Raw genomic sequence first — 15615 nt, 5'->3', positions numbered from 1 at the left:
GGTGCTGACCCGTGACTGACGGAGACACTGACATGTGCACGAGACATTTGGTCCAGTCTGTGTTGCTCGTTAAGATAATGTGCAAAAGACTAGAACATTTGTAAAATGGATCCCAGATCCCCTAGCTGGTATGCACAAACCCAAATGGATCCATGAGATTTTTAACCATTTATAGAGTCACACTAGGTGGATAGATGGAGGATGGATGGAAGATATTTATTATATATATATATTTATAAATGATTCATCCACTTCAACATCAACAAAGCAGCCAAATTCTTCAGCAGGAACACACATTTCTCACAGATACATCACCACCGAACTTAAGTGGCTTTTAGTGGTGCATGGCTGCATGAGAACCTCCCTTTTAAACTCCCCCCCCCTCGTGCACAGACTGCAAAATGAAGGGAGCAGTCACAATGTTCACGTATTAGGTTAAATCATACATGCACAGCAAACCTGAACACACATGAACAAAGCGGAGTCTGCAGACACACAGTGGTGGCTCCATGTGACATACATAACCTACAGAGTGGGGGAGCACTCAAACACACCTGCCTTCAATCAGCACTTTAACACACACACACACACTCGAACGCTAACACACACACACACACACACACAAACCCACACAAACCCACACAAACCCACACACACACACACACACACACACACACACACACACACACACACACACACACACACACACACACACACAAATAATCTGGGTAAAATGTGTTTTAACACACAAACATAATTAATTGATCCACATTTTTGACCAGACATTTAATCACAATGCATTTAATTAACAATGATGTTAACATCTGTGAAATTACATTAAGGAAAACATCACAATTAACATCAAAAGACAAAATATTTAGCTAATAACGTTTGTGTACATAACAAAATCCATTTGGTTATATTATGCTTCCTAGAATATTTTCTTTTTCATTCAAAACACAAAAAGTACAACACTCGATTTGGTCCATGTATGCACATAAATTAACAAAAAGAGATTCATACCAACATTTACAAAGATTTATCTGGTGTGATGAGTATAAATATTCACAACTTAAAACTGTCTTTTTTCATCGGTTATCCTAGATTCCTTTTAATTGAACACTACAAACTTTTCCTACGAACTGATAACATCACTGAATTTTTATTAGAAATAATTATCATTAAATGTTGCAATTTAATTTAGTGAATCACTACATGGAAAAAAATTAGGTTTCTAAAGTTCAGGAAGCTCATTATACACAAACTTAGCACTGGATTCATGAATAGCTGGTGCAAACCAATCTTGGGCCTTGCAGCTAATATTGATGTTACAGAGATTGCGTTCTCTTTATTGAAATGTACAGCTTTTCAAATAGCAGCAATTTTAGTTTCATGTTTTTATTTTCTTTAATAAATAATATATTCAGTATTTGAAACCAGGTGGTTGCCGATGTGAACTTTTGAAACAGCATGTAGATCTTCATGTGTCTACTACTGTCCAAGTGAATCCTTTTACATATCTTTCCCAAGAGGTCAAGGATGTGTTTAGGGGAGACTTGGACTCAAATACTGGCTGTAGGACTGAGTGTGACACAAGTAGTTCGCTGTCTTAAACTGGACTAAAAGTAAAAAGCTGCTCCTGACCTCTACTGGACAAAATTAGCATTACATATCATGATATGAGAGCGTTGGCTGGAAAGGAGCTACATCACTAATGGGTTCAAAATGTCCTGTTTTTTCCTGAAGGTGACATTTAAGGAAAGGTCACCAGGTCGTTGAAGTCAGTATAGTTGTCAGAAACGGATCCATTAGGATTGATATGGACATTTAAGGAATGTAAGGGTCCTACTTGATACAAATAAATTTCTCTCTGTCACAGTTGTCAAGTATGGAGGGTTTCAAGGGCCAAAACTAAATACATAACAAACATAAATAATAATATAACTACATAAATAAATACATAAAGAATTATATTATATATAATAACAATTTCAGTGTCACTCAGAGCCCATATCATTCCTATTTTCTCAGCAATGAGACAAATGCCAATTCATATGTAAAAAGGCATATGAATTGGCATTTGTCTCCGTTTTTTCAGCTAGAGCAATCATTTCTACCATTGTAGCACGCAATCCGATCCAAGGGCATGGGCGCTGCCTCCTCCTCCTCCTCCTCCTCCTCCTTCTTCTTCTTCTTCTTCTTGTGGATTGGTGGTTAGCAACCAGATGTGCCCTGCCATCTTGAATTAGGCAAAAGCAGTAAATTCAAGTTCAACCCCCAATCAGAAGCTTTAACCCGCCCCCTGGACTTTTGATGACTAAAGTTGACAGTTTTTTAATTATGTTCTGTCCAGCAAGAAACGTTATGGAAAAATACAAGTATAAATAAATAAAATAAAAAAATTGGAAATATAGAAATAAATATAGAAATATTTAAATTGATAAATTGATAGATAAATAGGTAAATACACATTGAGGCATTTAATTATATAATTTTGAATATATTTATGTATTTTTATAATTATTTACGTATTTATATTTTTAGTTTTGGCCCTTAAAACCCTCCATACCCTTGGCTCTTCTCTCCTCATGAATCTTTCAGAGAATTATAGCAACTCTCATTTTTCAAACACGATGATACTTTCACTCGAGAGGAAACAAGAACGCAGGGTTTTTTTTTACTTGTAATGTTGCATTTGTACATTCTTGAGTCAGGAGCGCGCATGTTGCTGTTGGTACCTCCTGTCCCAGCCTGACTTCCCCCTCCCTCCCTCTTTCTCTGGAACGTCTGTAACCGAAGCAGTTCCACCAAACGAGAAAGGAGACCCTGACACTTCTGATTAGACTAATCTAACAGCAGAGGAGTTGAGGCTCAACTTTCACCACAACGTGGGTTCAGCTTCAGAACGTCGTTAAGCAGAGAAGGTTGTGTTCCCATGCAGACATGCAGACTGGAACGCTAAACCTATCAGTCTCATTGATTGGTCTGTGGCTTGTGATTTCAGGAGCTTCGGCGGGGGCAGCAGACAACATGGAGGTAAAAGAAGCAGCCTCAGTGGTGAGAGATGAATGGCAAAGGATTGAGGATTATAAGAACAGTTCAGTGTTTAGCTAGATTCCCTCACCAGAACACTATAATTGATCAGGTGCTGCTACTCTGATCTGTATTCGTCTGTAGGGTATAATATTCAAAAACACAAACAGAAGACGATCTTTTATGCTTGGGCACTGGACCATAAACTTTTACTTACTGTGATTGCAACAATAGTGGTTAGTGTTTTGCTTTAAATAAGAAAATATGTAATATGGAAATTCCCTCAAAATACCCCCCCCCTCCAAAAAAAAATCCTTTGATGAAAGACAGGCTGTATTATAACACTTTACATGATATCATTTTGCAGCAGCAGTTTAATGCAATATATATATAATTGCAATGTGTATATTGTATTATGGGAGTACATTTGTACATCCATCCATCCATTATCTTTACCACTTATCCATTTAGGGTCCATCTTTCACAACAACTGTATCTTAGTTGCCGTCAGCTATTCCCAAAAGGAGGTCAACTAGTCGATTGATTTGAGGGAGACATTTAAGAGACGGGATGTTTTGTGGTCGGTGATAGGACATTCAGAGAATTGTCCAATTGTCATCTGGCTTCCTTGTCTGTTGGTGCTTTTTGCTAACTGCTGCTGCTAGCGTGCATAGCGTTGGTATAGTTGTTGTACAGCTGACACTTTTATCTTCTCTATTAAATATTTCCACATTGATGATTTTAGTCAAGCATCTGAATTCGGTCAAACTGCTGCTTTAGGGCCCACATTGCAGTGTTTAGACGGCTGCTTGTCAATAATAACAGCACCCCTTGGTAGATGCGGCTTGATAGTTGAGTAGTTCTATTCAAGTCTTATTTGAGGGTTGCAGTTGGGTTGCAGTCTCAAATTTAAATTCAACTTTGAAATTGCAATTAGACTAAACAACAATCTCAGTTTCCATTCACTCTGCTGTCTAAATGAGTTGATTTGTTCCCCACAGAAACCCGTCTATCAGTCCTCCTCGCTGTGTGCTGGTGAGCGGGACTATGTTGACAGGAGGAAAAGGGTTGTTCTGGAGTCTCTCCACAGCCTGGGAATCAACTGTTCTGCAGTAAGAAAGAAACTGAAACACACACTAACACCATTTCTGTCTGTCCGTGTCAGCCTGGCAAGCAACGGTCAGGAAGGTGCATGTTAGGTAATCACTCTGCTGGTTGGTAGAGTTAGGGAGTTATGAGGAAGTTTATGCTTCTTAGTTGTTCCACTTTGTAACTGTTGCTGCGTTTTGTCAAGCCTGAGGGAGTTGTACCTTTGTGCATTGTCTCTTAATTCATGCCTTCACACCAGGTCAAATATAATTTCGCCTGTTTTTACATAACACACACATGTCCTCCATGACCTTGTATCACTATTTTTAGGTCCTACAGTAACCTTTGAGCAGACTTTAGACACTCACAGGAACAGAGTACTGCTGAAGCTGTATGGTTGTAAGGTAATTAATACAGTGGTAAGTTGTGTGATATGTTATCAAATTCATGACCTATTAAAAATGCGGTCAAACAGGCTCTACTTGTTTACAGTAATCCATAATAATCCAATAATCCCGTGAATTAGTAGTCCACTCCCTGCTTTGCACCACACACAGACAGACACCTCCAGGCTTTCTGAGGACTTTCTCGATGTAAGAACACAGCAGGATTCACCGTGAGTGAATGATTTGATAGATTTTGTTCGAGCTCCCGACAAAAAACTAGTACAAACCAGCGAAGATGTCAAGGGAGTTTTTTGGCGATATGAGCTGACACCGGTGTTGTTGTGTTGTAATCATGAAAACGTTACATCCTGCCTCTGCCTGCTGCACCCGAAACCCCCCCCCCTCACCTGAACTCTCCGCAGATTTCTGTGTTTTTGTGAACATGTTCATGGAATTTAGAGTTTAAATAGCACTAAGAGACCCAGTAGCCAACAGTCACCTCATAAATATCCCAAACAATGAAGTTTACTTAATGAATAAATAATGTTGTTCTCTACAGTATTCTGCAATTCGCTTAGCCGCTGTCCGATTTACTATCTCTCCAACCAGGACTGGGTTCCCCACATTGCTCTGCTGCCCTCCGGTGGGGGTCAGAGGGCAGCCGTGGGTCTGATGGGTTCCCTCTCTCAAATGGAAAAGGATGGTCTGCTGGACTCTCTGCTTTACATGGGAGGAGTCTCTGGGTCAACGTGGTAAGAATCACAGTTTCACACTTATAATCATGTTTGTTTAACGAGAGCTGAACAGCTGCTGATGGATGATTGGGACATGTCAATGTGATGATGGGATATAATTGGCCTATTATGATATGTATATGGGGCTGGAAGAGCTACTAAAAAAATACCTAATTACAGATGATAACTACCAAAACAAACCATGTTATACTCAATAATGAGTTCATTTGATGTGTTAACCTGTCTGTCTTCCTGTGATAGGTCCATGTGCGCCCTGTACAGTGACCCGCACTGGAGCGGCAACATGGACAGAGCAGTGTCCCTGATGACAGGTCCTGGGGTCGAGCTGAAGGAGGCTCTGGCCTGGTTGGAAAAGAGGTCAAGGGAGGAGCTTTTCTCTCTGTCTGATATCTGGGGGGTGTTAACCTCTGCTGGGATCATGAGACAGGTACCAGTCCAAACACACACACACACACACACACACACACACACACACACTTACTTCCTGTTTGGGAACACACTCTGTGACAATGATTGTACACATAGTCCTTTAGAGAAATATCTTGTTTTCATCAGATGGACTTACGGCATCTTTCCGACGAGGCCAGCAGGAATGCCACAAACCCTTACCCCATCTACAGCGCCATAGAGAAGGGATGCCTTTCAGATGGGCCTATAGAAGGTATATACATGCACATGCTGCGGCTTGGGAGAAAGAGCGGGTTGTCCACTAACCAAGAAGGTCTGAGATTGGATCCCAGTCTTTCTCATTCTGCATGCTGACGTGTCCTTGGGCAAGACACTTAACCCAAAATTGCCCCTGACACCCAGTACTGTGTGAGTGATGTGTGGTAGAGCGAGTGCTGCACGTAGCTGCAGTGTATGAATGTCTGTGTGAATAGGCTACTGGCAAACCTGAACCGTAAAGCACTTTGAGTGGAAAAGAAAAGTGCTTTATGAATACAGACCATTTCCAGGGCTTCTTCTATGCACATGTCACCGCAGGGTCTAAGTGAATCACTGACTGAATAACATTAAGTGTGAAATTCACTCTGTGTTTCGTAGGGAAATGGTTTGAGGTGAGTCCTCATGAGGCTGGATTCACAGAGCTGGGTGTCTTTGTTGAGACGTCTCTCCTGGGAAGTAAGTTTCAGAGCGGAGAGCTGCAGGAGCAGAAGCCAGAGATGGACATGATCGAACTACAAGGTGTGTGTTTACATGTGAGAGTGATTACACCAGGATGAATCTGCAATCAGTAATTTACAGCTCAGCAGCAGCTTTTATTTTGAGGTGGGTAAAAAAGTGTTTATTGGATGCATGAGCAGGCAACTCTTTTCCATCATGTTATACTTATACACTTTATAACCCGACACTGGTAAGTTTTACTGCCCCCTTAGAGGCAATTTATCTCATGATAATAATAATATTGATGATGTATTTAAAAAAATTGGCTGTAAAATATGACAATCATATATTTGAAGGAAGGGGAAAAATTGAGTAACATATTTATTAAAATACCAAGATATACCTTGAGTTAAAAAAACTACTGGAAGTAGAGTTGATGAACTCAATGAAGTTAATAAATAAATAATTATAATACAATCTTGGAAATGTTCCTTCAAATGATCTCTGTGTTACAATAAATATTTATGGCTGTATACTATTATTGCAGTTTTAAGAGCAATCATATTCTGTTTGACACGTAAAAGGCTGAAACAGATTTGATTGACAGTGACCCAATCATTGTTAAATACTTGAGTCCCTAAATAGGCCTCGCACTCTGAATACCAATGAGATGAGCACAGAGAAAATAAAGAAACTCTCATGTGAAGCAACTCAAACTGAAACTTTGGGAGAACAATGTGTGTTCATAGGATATCATCACCGACGGTGCAACAAGTGCATTTTTGCTTTTATGGATTGGCAGGAGTGTTGGTCATGCATGCATATGAATCTGAATTTTCAAACTGGTGTGTGTTGAAATTGTGCAGGTGTTCTGGGTTGTGCGTTGGCTCATGACGAGGTTATCAGAGAGTTCATCCCTCCCTGGTTGAATGGTAATCACAATCACATTTCTATACCAACACATGAATACAAGTAGTCACAGTATCGTGCTCCACTATAAAATGTGTGAGTTGAATGTCTTACATGCTTGCTCTCTCCCTGTTTGTGTGTGTGTGTGTGTGTGTGTGTGTTTGTATGGCTCAGTGTCCGGACATATAGACAGTGATGCTGACGAGTACTTGCGTGTATACAACACCCTTGACAAACTGGTGGCCCTGATCAGAAGTTCCACAAGGGACCCTACCACTCTTTCTGCACTGTACATGCTGCAGAAAACACTAGAAGGTGATGGTCCTGCTCAGATGACTTGGTTTTACTCTTTAAATCCAGTTGTTTTGGCATCTGTAAGCTCATTGGTTAAACTGCATTGACAGTCAAAGAGGAATGTTGTCAACGTCAGATTGTTCTTGTCAGTTATGTTTTTTATTGCCTGTGATCATGTGTGATGCAATAAAGACTGCAGAGTGCCCATTACATTTTCTGTTTTCCAGACAAGATCAATTTTAATGATTCTACGTTGCTGGAGTCAAAGAATAAGGAGGAAAGGAAAATGATTTTTCAGCATTTGAGTCTGGAGCTGCTGGCGGCAGTAGACACCTGGAGCCAAAGTGTGGGGAATGGTCAGTGTGAAAGTATTGTAGATATATTAACTTTATTTACTTGACTGAAATGAGAGGTTAATACATCTATTTGTTCTCAATGTGTTTCTCCCAGCCTCTGTAATCCCTAAGAAAGTCCTTCCCCTGATTATGAAGTGGGAGTGGGGAACAACCAGGAACTTCCTCTACCAACACAAAGGTGAGAAGACAGATGTCATCAGCAACTATAAGAAATAAGTTGAGTAATGCTTGAGTTCAGTCACTGTCACACTAATGTTTCCATCAGCTGTTTTCTGTGAAAAAGATACAAAACACTGCACAAAACTAGTACAGCTTTTAAGAGCAGAAGTTAGTGGACAGCAAAACAGAGCTAAAGAAAGAAAAATATCGATTTTACATTAAACGATGTGCCCCGAAACGTGACTCCAGCTAAATGCTAATGTTGCTATGTGTCAACTGGAATTGACTGTTGAACAAGGGGAAGTAACTGTTACCTCTCTGCCATTATGATCCCTCCCATGGAGGTATAAAACGTTTACTGGTGACAATAGACTGTAAATGAAGATGGAAGACACATCTCCACTCCCGCCCACTATTCAGAAATGAAGCCAAATTATCCTGTATTTCAAACTGTCATCGTGTTGGTGGATCGTAATCGTGGTGTCAGCTGATCATGGACTTTGATTAGAAAAAGTCTGCTAGCTATGCAATATGCCATACTCACAAACATGATGCACTTGCATTTTTTTGCTTTGGTTGTTTTTCCTTACTCTTGTTGAGGGTGAAGGACAGAGGATGTCGCACCTTGTTAAGCCCTAGTTTCACACTGTTTTCATAGCATCCAATGGTTAATTATAACAAAACGTTGCAGAAGAATTTGCACTCCAACAAACATCAGTGTAACTTCATTAGAACTACCTGAAATCACAGAAATCATGATTGAGGAAAATGTATTTGACATGTAGCTTGACTTTTTAGTTTGGTCCATGTCCCATCCACTAACAAGGAGGGGGCAGAGTTTATGACCTATATTACAGCCAGCCATCAGGTGGCAATTGAGATGCTTTGGCTTCACTTTTGGGGAGCAGTTATGTCGTTCATCTTTATATACAGTCGATGCTAGTAACATAGTTATAAATAAAAAAAGTAAAGCGACAAATACAGTAAGTGAACAGTGGCATTGATTGTCTTTTAATGATCCAATCCAATCCAAAAAAGACAAAATGGTCAGTATATAACTAAATAAAAAAATATATAAAAGTGTTGCTTTAAAAAATTATGATGGTTAAAAAATTATTTTGCGGGTCAGATGCTCCACCTTGCCTTGGGGCCAGAGAAAGATTCCACCTGGTCGATGCCGGGCTGCTGATCAATGTTGCCTACCCTCCGTTTCTGGGAGAGAAGAGAGACATTGACCTCATTATCGTACCGGAGTACAGCGCTGGAAACATGTTTGAGGTAATGTAAAGTGTGTGTGTCTATACACATCAGCCAGGGGCATGGTTTTAAACCATGGGCTTAATTAATAACAAATGGTAAATGGTTTTGTATTTATATAGCGCTTTTCTAGTCTTGATGACCACTCAAAGCTCTTTACAGTACAGTTTTACATTCACCCATTCACACACATTCATACAATGCATCTATTAGCAGCACTTTGTTGTTCTGTGGGGGGGGGCAGTTCGGGGTTCAATATCTTGCCCAAGGACACTTCGGCATGCAGATGGGGAAGACTGGGGATCGAACTGCCGACCTTCTGGTTGGAGGATGAGCGCCACTTTGACGCAATCATTCAATTGTAGCCTCCAAAGGATGCAGCCCCTGAATGGAGATACAGCTACTGTCAGTCTCTTCACAGTAAGACAGGAAATAATAAGTCCAAATACTTTAAAATTCCAAAAGGTCCAAACAGAAGATTTCTCAAAATAAATCAAAAGTCTCAACTGACATTAAAAGTCCACAACAAGCTCCAAGCTCCAAAACAAGTCCCAAAAACTCTCGGGGGCAGAATGACATTATTACAAAGTGGTACATTAGATTTATGAATTAAAGGATAACAGAGTTATAAACTATGACTAACAAGTCATTTGTGGCACACTCAACAAGTTGAAGGCTGGAAAACCGTTTGAAACACTGCTGTTCGCTCTTGCGTTCTCCTCAGACTCTGACTCTGGCCAGAGACTATGCTGCGGAGGTGAAGAAGCCTTTCCCCGAGATAGACGATCAGGAGATCCTGGATGACAGAGAGTGGCCAAAGGACTGCTACGTGTTTGAGGGAAAAGAGAAGGAGCCTACAATCGTTTACATGCCGCTCTTCAATAGACGGAACTGCAAAGGTCTGTGACGCACACACACTTGCAGATTTGTTGTAATGATTTTTCATCTTCGAACTGCTTATAAACATGATTTAAACTAAAAATGGACAGAAACAAGATGAGCTGTGTTTTTTTTGGTGCAGTATGGACACAGTTTGTTTCCTGTGTTAAATGAAATAGCCTCTAGATTTAATCGGTTAGCACAAATACAATTTTACAGAGCAATGTTATGAATGTCTTTCTCTCTTGGGGCCACATCTACATTTTATTGTATTTGTGTAGCATTGGAACAGGTTCAATGTTTTTTTCTAACAATACCAGTCTCCTTTTGTTAATCTGAAATATAATTTACTGTACAGCATAACATATATGTGTCAGGATTAAGAAACTAAGAACTTCTGTGTACACATTCTGCCAAATAATCTCCAAAGATTTACACCTCCAAACATTTAAGAGATTCTCAGGTATCCAGGTCAGACCTTGTAGATTCCCCAGACAAACCAAATAGATACAAATGAATACAAATGATTCCTTGGCACAAGTTGTGTTACTTACTAATAGCTTTGTGAATTTAGCAAGCTGTCATAGAAGAGCAAGGTCTCTTTTGATTAGAGCCTAATAAGCCTTCACTGTTTTCTATAGATGCAAATGAGGTTGAGGCAAAGATGGAGGAGTTCTCCACTTTCCAGGGTCCTTTCAGTGAGGCCAAGATCAAGTTTATGTTGGAGACGGCAGAAGCTAACATGAAGAATAACAAGGAACTTCTGCTGAGGGAGATAAACAAGGCCGTTCTCCGCCGGCAGAACAAGAGGTGAGGTTTGGCCGGAGTGTACAGGAGGGATTGTCAACGCCTGTAACATTATGATGGTGATGGTGATGTTGATGATGATGATGATGATGATGATAATGGTGATGGTGATGATGGTGATGATGTTGATGACAACGATGATGGTATGATGAACAGAATAAAAGTTTTACACTACGTTTGTTATAGGTATCTCTAGATAAATAAATAATAATAAATTAACATTAGATCAATCTGGTATTATAATTGAACCTAATGTTAATTTAGATTAAGCCAATGGAATTCTTCAGGCAAAGTATTCCCTGTTAAGAAAGCTCTTTATCTGTTTCTCTCAGACTAACCTCCTATGACACTCATGAATTGTCTTCGTCCTTGAGAGGAAATTCTAAGTATGATTAAATTGGTGTATGCCAAAAAATTCTCTTCAATTGCTCGTACTACTTCAGAACAATCTGTCTGGAACATTGGTTCTCGCTTGAGTGTGCCCAGTGTGTGTATAATGGTAGTAGATGGACAAAAAAAGAGTATCAATAAAATTAGTTCACGTCATAACCTGTGCATCGCTGTGTGTCTGAGACAGAGGGAGAGAGAGATGTGAACAGCTGATGAATATTTATTGGACTTTATCGAAATCGTGTCTTTTTCTCTTTTTGTCTCCCTTCCAGGAAGTCTGTGCTGAACAATCCTTAATAATAAATAAATACAAAGAAAACCTCAACATGTCCTATATGGAGGTAGACCCAGTGAATGAGAGAGCAGAGCCCAGCCAGCAGGCCTCTTAAGTACTGGTCCCCCAGGTGTGCCACATCCCTGCTTATTACTAGGGTCTGACTCCGCCCACAGGAGCCTGAAGCACAAGCACAGCAGATAACTCCAGGGATGTCACAATATCTGTCTTGTGTCTCTTTATATGTTCATTATTTGTTCCACAGTATCTTGATCTATAAATGCCATTTTATTTGTGCATTTTTAAATTGTTCAATAAAAAGCTGAAAGACTCAGAGTGAGTGTGTCGTGTTTTCTTCTGTGATGAATGTGCAGCAGAGAACTGGTTCAGAAACAAACAGAGCAACCGTATCAATTTAATTTCCTGTCGTCACATGTTCACGACTCGTGTCAGAAGCTGTTTGTTGATGTGTCTGAACCATCGCTGGCATCATCGTGTTTCAAACCGGTTGGAACACTGTGTGAGTCACGTTAAACTGGGAATAACAATAGTGTGAACTGGGTCACATTTCACTTTGTGACCCAGTTCACACATCATAAACACATTTCTCTGAGATGAATCACCACCAAACTTCAGAGGCTATTATTCTTTTATTATTACTATTATTATTCTTAATTGATTACATTATCGTTTTAATAAATTATTGTTTTATTTTTAATAAATTATTTTATTATTTAAATAATCATATTTTATGACTGGACAGTCTGTGGAGATACTTGGCGGCATCAGATACACTGATACATAATGTCCCATAGGTGTTCAATTGGATTTAGGTCAGGAGAACATGAGGGTGAGTCAATGGCATCAAAGCCTTTGTCATCCAGGAAATGCCTACACACTTAGGCCACATGAGGCCGGGCATTGTCCCCAACCAGGAGGAACCAGGGCCCACTGCACCAGCGTATGGTTCGACAATCGCTCTGAGGATTATATCCTGGTACCTAGCGTTCGCTATGACATGAAGGTCTGCGCAACCCTCCAGGGACTGACCCACCACCAAACTTTCATGCTGGATGATGTCTCCAGACTCTTAAATGCCTGTCACATGTGCTCATTGTGAACTTGCTCTCATCTGTGAAGAGAACGGGGCACCAGTGGCGATTCTTCCAATTTTGTACAATGTTCTCTCGCTAATGCCAATCAAGCTGCACACTGCTGGGCTGTGAGCACAGCTCCCCCTAGAGGACGTCTGGCTCTCATGCCACACTCATGGAGGCTGTTTATGACGGTTTGGTCAGAAACATCCACACCAGTAGATGGCTGAAGGTCATTTTGTAAATATGCCCGTTATGTATATATATCTCTCAATAAAACCATTAGACAAGTTGTCCACTATGATGAGGACTGAAGTAGGCTTTACCGATTAGAGAGGCTGGCCATTATGTGCTATTTATTTATATAACCTTTTAGTACGGTTTTGGTCTAAAACACTGCTATCAGTTTTAAAAACATGTTAATGCATGGAGGTAAAACTTCACAATTCACAGAAAAAATTGAGAGGTGACTCCAGTGTCTTTTGTAATGGTCCAAATAAGCTGCAGTTCAAAGACACCTTGAACATATATTTTATTGCTGTTCATTCATAGAGCAGGATACATATGATATTGTAATTGTTGTTATGTTATCAGATGACATTTCAATCTTCGCACACACCATATTCAGCCTGACTCACCAGTGTCGTACTGGATCACGGTATTTACCCAAACCTAACGCAAGAGGGCGCAGCACGTCCACAGGAGACAGTTCCACTGGTTGCACAGTCCGCACACACCACAGCTGGATTCTCTGAGAGGATCTGTGCCACTTGTTTGGAAGTGAAATGAATCGCTGTGATAAGTTCACAGTCAGATTGTCACTGATGCTGAAGTTTTTTTATTTACGTTGAGATCGAGACAAATGCATCTGAATCTAACTGTGTACGCATGTAATATTCTATAAACTCTCACCATTATAGAAACCAATTTTTATAAACTATTCCTCGGATCTTGAGTAGATGTCTGACTTTGTTTTTCCCGCCCTTGTTATTATTTACTATTGAATTTCCTATTGAAATGTACTGTGTGTGTGTGTGTGTGTGTGTGTGTGTGTGTGTGTGTGTGTGTGTGTGTGTGTGTGTGTGTGTATTTGTGCGTGTGTGTGTGTTTGTTTTACTGTTCGTCATCATCTCACAGTGTCATGAACACGCTGTGTCTGTCAGTCTGTGCGCTCCTGGCGCGCTGGGCGTTTGTGGAGAAGTTGTGTGATCCGGCGCAGACACCCGCCCGCTCCGGAGGATCCCCAGCAGAGGAACCCGCATAATTGAAGATTTTACAGCTGGAAATTCGTACAGGCGGAAAAAGAAACAGTTAGATGGTAAAAAGCTGAAATGCCCCAGAACCGCGGAGAGAACGAGGACGACGCTGTGAGGGCGGATCTCCTGCGGGGCTTCACTCCATCCCTGCGCTCCGTGTGAGGGGACACGCCGAGCGGCTGAGGGGCACAAGGAGAACTGGAGAGGAGGGGAAAATGCTCAAAGTTTGTCCGCGTCGTGTGGAAGTGCCACCCCGCCAAGCCCCGTCCCGCAACAGCTGCAGAAAATGAGCATGAATTGAACGAAGAATGCATGTCGTTTGGGAGATATCTGTGATTCTGCAAACATATATCATCTGCACGTCATCAGGTAAGGAGACAGATCATTTCACGTTTCTACACATGTAAGGCAAATGAGTGAGGCCGTTACTGAAGGTAAATTCTTTACTGTCAATGCCAGCTCACCTGTCAGGTTCTGTGATCATATCAGCTAGTTCACACTAGAGATTCAAACAACAGGGACTCCATCTATACTCAAAACTCACACACCATATTCAGTGTCTTGATCAGGAGCCTTTCGTGCATGCGGACGCACACGCGCAGATCACAGTAGTAAGCAGTAGTAACATAAACACACAAGCTGACTAACACACACTGTCACTGAAGAGTTCATAAATATCACTGACCGCAGGGCTCATACAGGACATCCCTCCCACACACACACACACACACACACACACACACACACACACACACACACACACACACACACACACACACACACACACACACACACACACACACACACAGAGACCTCTCTATAGTTGTGAGGGAACTCATTGACTGAAAATGCATTCCATGGCGTCTTACCCTAACCTAACCTAATTATTACATTACATGTCATTTGGCAGATGGTTTTATCCAAAACAACTTGCAATAGTGCATTCCACATCTATGAGTGGCCATTTTAGGGGTTCAGTATCTTGCCCAAGGACACTTTGTCATGCATATGGGGAAGACTGAGGATTGAACCGCCAAGCCTCTTGTTGGAGAATTACCACTCTACCACTCTTCCCCTCAGCCACAGCCGCCCTAATTTGAACCCTAACCCTAAAAAAACAAGTTTTAACACTGAAACAGCCCATCTAATTTGTGAGGACCAGTCAAAATGTCCGCACAATGATGATATTGAACCAAAATCGTCCATTGTAACTAGACATGGTTAACATAGTCAATAGTCTCAAAATAGTACACACACGCATGCACACACACTTATGCACACGCACGCACGCACATACGCGCACACACCTCCACACACACACCCTCAATGGTTTTGCAATGGGCAGAGTGTCACGCTCCTCACTGCTTGTGCCAAAATTACCCAGTCAACTGTCCATTTGCCCTTCTTGACTGGCAAAACCCCAAACTTTTATAATAGTTGTGGTTGCAACAATAATACTCAGTAACTCAATAGTTGCTAAAATTTCCTTGAATAAAATCACGCTGTCATCCATGGACACACCAAACTGACGATTTCCTTCAGAGAAGATGGCTCTCTTGACGTTGTGAAGCCC

General features: G+C 40.9%; 2 protein-coding genes across 5 annotated transcripts in view; both read left to right on the top strand.

Moving 5' to 3' along the window:
- The first annotated feature begins 2819 nt into the window (after window positions 1–2819).
- Window positions 2820–11971, top strand: LOC133023338 (cytosolic phospholipase A2 gamma-like). 4 transcript variants are annotated; one of them, XM_061090350.1, is made up of 15 exons: window positions 2820–2924; window positions 3005–3036; window positions 4035–4145; window positions 5118–5260; window positions 5504–5690; window positions 5819–5924; window positions 6308–6448; window positions 7234–7299; window positions 7451–7591; window positions 7798–7926; window positions 8021–8104; window positions 9215–9363; window positions 10067–10241; window positions 10863–11031; window positions 11691–11971. In XM_061090350.1, the coding sequence occupies exons 2-15, from the start codon at window positions 3031–3033 to the stop codon at window positions 11713–11715; spliced, it is 1632 nt and encodes a 543-aa protein (XP_060946333.1). In that variant the 5' UTR covers window positions 2820–2924; window positions 3005–3030; the 3' UTR covers window positions 11716–11971. The 4 variants fall into 4 exon arrangements, with proteins under 4 accessions (XP_060946333.1, XP_060946332.1, XP_060946331.1 ...); XM_061090349.1 differs by having other exon boundaries at window positions 3005–3057; XM_061090348.1 differs by having other exon boundaries at window positions 2820–3036.
- Window positions 11972–14350: 2379 nt separating this feature from the next.
- LOC133023470 (carbonic anhydrase-related protein 10-like) overlaps window positions 14351–15615 on the top strand; it is a 107252-nt gene continuing 105987 nt past the window's right edge. Inside the window, exon 1 of the mRNA XM_061090507.1 lies at window positions 14351–14411. Within this exon, the coding sequence (XP_060946490.1) occupies window positions 14351–14411 (61 nt within the window). The remainder of the gene's footprint in view (window positions 14412–15615) is intronic.

The sequence above is a fragment of the Limanda limanda genome, chromosome 17 (assembly GCF_963576545.1).
Source record: "Limanda limanda chromosome 17, fLimLim1.1, whole genome shotgun sequence".
In the NCBI taxonomy this organism is placed as follows: Eukaryota; Metazoa; Chordata; class Actinopteri; order Pleuronectiformes; family Pleuronectidae; genus Limanda; species Limanda limanda.
Note: the sequence above shows the minus strand (reverse complement) of the source record. Positions and strands in the feature narration are given on the sequence as shown.